Source organism: Echinops telfairi, unplaced genomic scaffold (assembly GCF_000313985.2).
Source record: "Echinops telfairi isolate 266 unplaced genomic scaffold, ASM31398v2 ScPeMD7_7468;HRSCAF=8506_0, whole genome shotgun sequence".
Taxonomy (NCBI): Eukaryota; Metazoa; Chordata; class Mammalia; order Afrosoricida; family Tenrecidae; genus Echinops; species Echinops telfairi.
Window position 1 is genome coordinate 14,920,090 of NW_022111369.1, and position 7,788 is coordinate 14,927,877.

Genomic DNA, 7,788 nt, shown 5'->3' on the forward strand with positions numbered 1-7,788 from the left:
AGAAAAGATCTGTTCCAATGAGGATCAGACCAATTCCTGAAGAACTACATCATGCTTGGTAGAGGGATAGTGAAAATGAAGAAAACCCAGGACAAGATGGATTGGCACAGTGGCTGAAACAATGGGCTCAAGCACAGCAATTGTAAGCATGGGCAGTGTTGAGTTCTGTTGTACATAGGGTCATTATGAGCCAGAGTCAACTGGATGACACCTAAGAACAACAATCTTTGCTATCTTTGTTGTTGTAATTCCTACTCTAAAGGTCTGCTCCACAAAATAAGACTACCTCAGGTGGTTACTGAGTACAGATACAGAAAGGGCTGCAAATGTTGCAGGTAGGGCCTAAAACCAGCTTTGTGATATTCTGCTGGGAGCCACTGGATCAGGCTGACAATACAGATCTTTGTCCTAAACATTTATCCCTTTAGAAAAGAAATATAAAACAAAAATTCAGGTAACACCAAGTTATTTAAATTGAAGCTCTGGGTATTATATTCAGTGTCAAAGGACCCAGAGGAGAAAATCCTGAATGTACAAGTAGAATATACTAATGCCCCAAGTATCAAGGTAAATTTAACTAGAAAAATGTCATTTTCTAAAACTTAGAAATTCCATTGGGCAGGATACACTGATGTCTGATTTCTCACAATGTATCAGACTAATCTGTTCTCTTGAATACTTAATGAATCCATATAGGCTTGAGCAAAATACTCAAAATTAATGTATGCATTTATGCTAGCACAGGGATTTCTGCTTTCAGAAAACTCTGTAGTTTTATTTTAACAACTTCTTGTTAAAATGTTAACCCCGTTTTACTTTATAATGCATCGGCAGCTCTGCCCTGCTAACATTTTGGACCAAGTAATTCTGTCTTAGATATTGTCGTATGTTTACCAGCACTCCTGGTCTCAACCGACTAGGTGCCAAGAGTCCCTCCTCCCCAGTCATGACAAGTTAAAGCAAACGCAGAAGTTGACAAATGCCTGAGACAAAGGTGGTACATTGGTTCCAGTTGAAGACCACTAGTCCAAATGCTTCCTCTGTTTCCCTAAAGCGTTAATTAGATAGAAAAAAGGAACTTCATATTAAAAATAGAATTATTTTGATAACTTCAAGTACCAATTCAAATTATCCCATAAGTCAGAGTGCTGTAAATTCAAGAGTTAGGGGGCTCTTGGTTAAAGTTAATAGTAATGGTATAGGGCAAAATTTTATTTTGAGGAAGGGATAATAGTATAAACAAAGTATATTAATTTCTGGTTACTCACACTTAAAGATTGAGAACAAAATATTCAGGTATCTGTAAGTAGACCTCTGTAAATTGGCAGTGAGACATAAATTATTCATAAGCAACCTTCCTAATTTCTGACTTTGAAGAAAAGAAGCAATATACAGGTAATCTCTGACCTTGAAGAGACAATTCAACATATATAAAGTTGAATGTAGAAAGTTATGCTTACATTACTATATGTAGTATGTTAAGTGTGCAGTCAAATTATGAAAACGTTTTAAATATTGTGAGAATTACCAAAATATGACACAGAGGTATGAAATTGGAAAAATGGCATGGACTGACTTGTTCAATGCAGGGTTGCCACAAACCTTCAATTTATATCAAAAAGACCAATCTGTGATGCACACTAAAGTCAAAGGTAATAAAATGAACTAGATCTGTACAAATCAAATTATTATTTCCATGGCTACTCTATGGAAGGCAGACATAAACTATTAAAGTTAATACTCCAAATAGGTCAATCACTTTGCTATGTAGCTGTTAACTTCTCTGTTTTTATTTTCCTTTGATTTTCAAAATGGAAATGAGCTGCTGAAGTGGCAAGTTTTTTTTTAAAGTCTAAGAATTTTCGGAGTACTAGAACTCTGTGGAATTCGATTTTAATATATTTGCCTGGAACAGGAATAATGCTAATGAAATTGCAGCAATAACAAATTCCAAAATCTAGAGACACAGTTCTGTTTTCGCAGTATACATTTGCCCTGCAGAGCACAGGTGAGCCCGATGCAAGCTTGCTTCACCCAGAAAGCACAGTGATTGCAGATTCTTGAGTTTCATGCTAATAACCTGAAAATAAGATCACAGGAAATGTATTCGTGAATAATAGATTATCAATAGAAATTGATTATCTAGCATAAAATTGATCCTATGTATAAATCTTTCTAAGGAACCATCACATTTAGTTAGAAAAAATACATATGTTAATCCTTTCAGAAGAAAACAATGAAATATTTAAATTGATGTTTCCTAGATAAATGATTCCTTTAGTTGTCTTACTAACCTAATTTAGGTTTTCTAAAACAGGTGTGTAACTAATATTTACCTGTTTTAGTACTCTTTCTTGCAAAAGAATCCAGATTCCTTTTCAACTTGAGTTCGAGCAGGAAGCTATAAAAGAAAGATTCAGAATTAACATTTCTCCATTTCAAGGCTGAACAAAGAATCACAAGGCATAGTTTCTCTTATTAGCAATGGGGGGTGGGGGTAGGAGGGAAATAGCTTTGTAGAGGTGTATGGCAAAACGATTCTCCATCATAAAGAAAAATATCATTTTAAGTTGAACTACATCAAAGTCCTTAAATTCAAATTTTATTTATGTTTTGAGTGAAATCAGCCTAATTTTCATAAATTTGTACACTTCCTGTTATTCAACACTTGCTTTCAAAAATTATGCTGTGTGTAAGTCCTTAGTCTCATGGGACAACTCAGTTAATTGGCACACAAAATTTATGTTCTGCATCTAAAGGAAAGGAATGAGCATTGGGATTACTTTTGGGGTCTCAAAGCTTGGGAGCAGTTACCTCATCAACGGTTGGTATCTACTCATTAGGAGTAAGAGAGAAAGAAAAATCAGTCTCAAGCAAAAAACCAATCAACAGAGCTAACAGTTCACACAAACCATTGACCAATTTGCCCTGAGACCAGGATAACTAGATGGTGCCCCGTTACCACTACCAACCATTCTGGTGAAGGTCACATGATGGACCAGGCTAGAATGGGAGAAATGCATGAAACAGAAGTTAAATTATTATCTAGTCCAGACTTACTGGACCAATTGACACTAAAGGTTTTCTGGCACCGTTGTCCTAAGTTAGTTTTTAAACCCTGAACCAGAACTTTAACATGTGACCATTTTTAGCCAAATAACAGAGTGGTCAGCAAAATTAAAGGATATTATACATGAGTTCTGGGTCCACTAATAATCTACACAAAGGTCAACAGTTATTTTAAGTAAAGATGAGATGACAAAAGGAAGAAAACTAAAGTAACATAATGAGAAAACCAAAATGCAGTTCATAAAAAGGCCAAAATTTTGTAAAAAATTAACTAATGTCACTGAACAACTTTTATAGCAGATAAAAATCTAATATGCTGTGTAAACTTTAATTGAAAACACAAACTTTTTCAATGTAATGATTGTATCTTTTGGATTATGTAAGAAGAATATTTGATAAAAATCTTAAAAACTCATAGATCAGTGGCATCTCATAATTCTACTACAGTTCAATGAGTCTAATGATATTTCCATTTCAAACTCATAAAAGTGTAGGGCTTATTTTCAGGGTTACTTATAACTTACTGGTAGCATACCTTAGCTTAAAAGTTACTAACATTTAATAAACTACAATTACTCCACTATAAGGATACACCAAAGACTCTAATAAAAGATTTTCCTAGAAATATGGCTGTCATATGACCCTTGGTAATACTGTCAAATTTCTGTATTACGTAGATAGTTGGGATAACCTAATTTTATGAAAGACAATTTGTGGTCAGGTCATTATCAAAGTTATCTTGACTAATGTTGGTTTTCAATAGCTGCTGTTCTTTATTAGTGTTATTATTAGTCTCTTAATAGCAATGTCTTTTTAATTATGTATATACTTGTGTATAAGCCGAGTTTTTCAGCACATTTTTAATGCAGTTCTTGTGGTAAAATTAGGTGCCTCAGCTGATATTCGGGTTGGCTTATACTCGAGTATATACGGTAACTCCTCAATGTGACGTTATGTAGATTTGTATCAATGGTATTTTGGAGATATACTCTTTTCTATAACTAGGTTATTTCACATAAACTTCCCACTGAGTTATTACTAAAATAGATGTAGTTGTTCACAACTTCTTAAGACTTTCTGGTTGTGCACAAGTTGTATTCTAGTGGTATACAGGGTTACACATTGAGTTGTTAGCCTCAAGGTTAGCAGTTTGAACCCACCAGCTGTTTCTTGGGAGAAAGACGAGGATTTAATGTCTTGGGAATCTAAGGGGCACTTCTACTTTGTCTGACGGGGTCCCCAGGAGTCCAGATCACTCAATGACAGTGAGGTCTGTGTTTGTCTTGATGTTTTGTTCTTGTTGCTTTTAAGTTCCATTTTGCTTGCTTTGTTCTGAATAGTTAATTTTCTGAAAGTAGGGCTCATGGATTTTTAAAAAAGCAGTTTTATTGGCATTTAATCCACATTATCACGCAATTCAAAAGAAGAGTGATACAATCCTTATCACAGTCAATTTTAGAACACCCCCCCCCCCCAGCCTGATGGGCTCATGGGTTTCTGTGTGCTCTTGTAACATATAGGCTCATGTCATCTCTTTTTTCCTTATTTGTTAGAAAGTTTCAGCCACAGGTAGGATAACAGGTTTGCATATTCTTTCTTGAAAGAAAACATCTTTCTTTATATTAAAAAAATGAAGATAAATACTGCTTACCTTACTGCTGAAAGGTAGGCTATATGAAACATTTTCATTTTGAATAACTTCATTACCTAAAAACAAAGTACATTACCATCTTTTCAGTTATTAACACATGTAATGGATTCATTTATTAAAATACATTTTAACGCTATATTTGAGTGTTGGGTAACAGAAAACTATAAAGGAATAAAACTAACATGTTGAAAAGGGACCCTTGGCTAATATGCTATTAATTTTTCTACCTCTAAGGATTGACTTGGGTAGATGAGTTACAATTTACTTCTAGTTCCAATTTATCCAGGTCACTTAAACTCAATAGTGATCATTCTGACAGCTTTGGATAATGACCTCCACTTGATTATTTCTGTTGTCCTTCCTCTCCTTTTATATTAACTTTTGCTCTCTTCTTTTAAAGATTTTCTTTCCCCACTTACCAAGACTGACCACTTACATCTGACCACTATACTTATTTGATCCATGCTGCTAGCAGCTCCTGGAAGGTGTTTGCCCATGAATTGAAAAGTTGGTTTCCATCCTGAGGCAAGGTGTGGAGGTCCCTATGGAGCACAGTTCAACTCTGACTTACGGACTCATTATGATCTGCAATCTACTTCTCAGTCACCGGTTCATTGATTGTATGACTCCTCTTACATTTATGAGACTTCTAATTAAAAAAAAAATTATTTTGGGGGGGGCTTGTACAATTTTTATCACAATCCATACATCCATCCATTGTGTCAAGCACATATGTACATTCGCTGCCTTCATCATTCTAAAAATGCCAGCAACATGGCTCCGTTCTACTGTTTCTCCATTGCCACAATCAATGTTTTAGTACAGGCCCAGGTGTCCTCAAACTACACCTCGCGGGCCACATGCGGCCTACTGAGGACATTTATCAGGCCCACCAGGTAATTTTTCCCCGTTTGTTTTTTTACTTCAAAATAAGATATGTGCAGTGTGCATAGGAATTTGTTCATAGTTTTTTTTTTAAAATATAGTCTGGTCCTCCAACGGGTCTGAGGGACAGTGAACTGGCCCCCTGTTTAAAAAGCTTGAGGACCCCTGCAGCTGCTTCCAGTTTACTTACCAGCCTCTAGCAGGCCTTCTGCTCCAGTGAATGACTTTCACAAGTATTATTCAAATTTCATTTCAATTTCTCTATTACTCACCCCAATTAGCAAGCATCAGCCTCCATTGATCATCAATATTTCTGACAATTTTTCATTGTAGGAATTATTATTTGTACTTTATATGTGAGGAAACAGACCTAAAAGCTTAAATGACTAATGGAAGATCATCACAAGTAAATTGTGAAGAACCTGCCAACCCAAGCTCAAAGCACACATTACAATATCCCTAGCGTTAATACACGGAACATTGATGATACAATAGTAAGCACTTGGTGGTTATCCCAAAGGTTGTAGTTTGATTCCACCCAGTGGCTCACCAGGTTTTGCTTCCATGAAGACCACACCTATGAAAATCCAGTTCTACTGTATCACGAGGGGTCACTGTGAGTCAGAATTGACTGACTGACAGCACACAACAACAGTATTGGTCATCTTCATGCCTTTAGGTTTTTTAAAAATATCAAAGGATCTTGCATGTAAATACAATATAAAACCATGAAGTTTTATAATGACCACCTTAACCATATTATGTTGATATTAAACATTGGTTTACTGTGTGCTTCATTTTAGTCCCGAGTCCTTCAGTAGATTCCAAGAACTTACATGGGTGGTGCACAATGGTGAGTTTCTCTACAAAACAGGAAAATAAAACGTTCATGTTAGTAAGTTTTGTTAAATGTTTACCCTAAACGCCCTTCTTTTTATTGTTGGGCTATTTTTTGTCTTTGAGCTAACTATGAAATCACAATATGATGTCAAACTCTAACACTAAATTTATTTGCTTGCAAATACTGAGTGTGAAACCCTTCCCTCTACTGCTTTCATACTTCCTCTTCTTGAACCTTATTTGCAGACACTTAGGATAGTGGTTTTAGGTGCATTTCACACTTAACAATACCCTACTAATTTGTTTTGTTATTCCTTTAGTGAGGACTGCTGAATTTTTTTAAAAATCAGGAATAATTACATATAATACAATTCAAACCTTTGTGAGTATATAGACTAATGACTGTTGACAAATCTGTGTAGCCACTAATCAGTTTGAGGCAGGACATTTCCAGATTTTCTACAGAATGTTTCCAAATGTCTTTTACACCAGTCCTCTCACAGATGCCTCTATCAATATCTTCTCAGAAATCTATCTTTATGGATTGGTTTGGCACCGATTAGCTTTATTACAATGTCAAATAGAAGAATATACACAGCACACACTTCATTGGGGTCTGATATAATTTAGATGACATAATGTCTTGAAATGCATTCATGTTTCTCTGTGTAATAATACTTATTCATTTTTCACTGCTGAGTAGTATACCATTGTATGACTGTACAAAAATTGAATTTTCTATTTTCCTGTTGGACATTTTGGGTTGTTTCTAGCTTGGCATAAAATAAAATATGTACATATTTTATTCAGGGACTTTGAATATCTCTCACGTGAAAAAAAATTTTCAAAAAAATCAGTGGAACATTTCCATATATAGTGCCAGCATATACACCTCTGAAGTTGGAAGCCTCTAAAAATATAACTGAGGAAGAGTTGTGCAATGCAGCGAACTATTTAATATGGCTTTTCGATCCACAGCCTTTCTTATTCCTACCAAATGACTCCTATGTGACAGGTCTGGGTAAGAAGCTAGAATGATCTACTGATTATATTACGTGATTTAGATATGAGTGACACCTGCTAGATATAAAGTGAGTCATATTAGAAACAGGAAGGCAGAACCTCAGTACCACTAAGAGCTAAGGGTAGAGTGTTTCCTATGGATTCTGAGATCCCTATGCAGTGAATTTTTTTTTAAAATACAGAAGACAGCTTCGACACCAAAGAAGTGACAGCTGAGCAGCAACAGCAGAACCAGGAGGCAGTCATTAGACAAGGCAGTGGCCTCCCCAGTCCAGCGAGCAGAACCAGTCATGAGACAAGGCAGTGGACTCCCCAGTCCA

General features: G+C 35.7%; 1 protein-coding gene across 1 annotated transcript in view; it reads right to left on the reverse strand.

The window, feature by feature from the left end:
• Nucleotides 1–1,992: 1,992 nt before the first annotated feature.
• The window catches only part of BANK1 (B cell scaffold protein with ankyrin repeats 1), a 323,683-nt gene continuing 317,887 nt past the window's right edge, over nt 1,993–7,788 (reverse strand). Inside the window, exons 13-17 of the mRNA XM_045284327.1 lie at nt 6,392–6,468; nt 5,157–5,262; nt 4,721–4,776; nt 2,337–2,401; nt 1,993–2,080 (exon numbers count right to left, since the gene is read on the reverse strand). Of these exons, the coding sequence (XP_045140262.1) occupies nt 2,342–2,401; nt 4,721–4,776; nt 5,157–5,262; nt 6,392–6,468 (299 nt within the window). The 3' untranslated portion in view covers nt 1,993–2,080; nt 2,337–2,341. The remainder of the gene's footprint in view (nt 2,081–2,336; nt 2,402–4,720; nt 4,777–5,156; nt 5,263–6,391; nt 6,469–7,788) is intronic.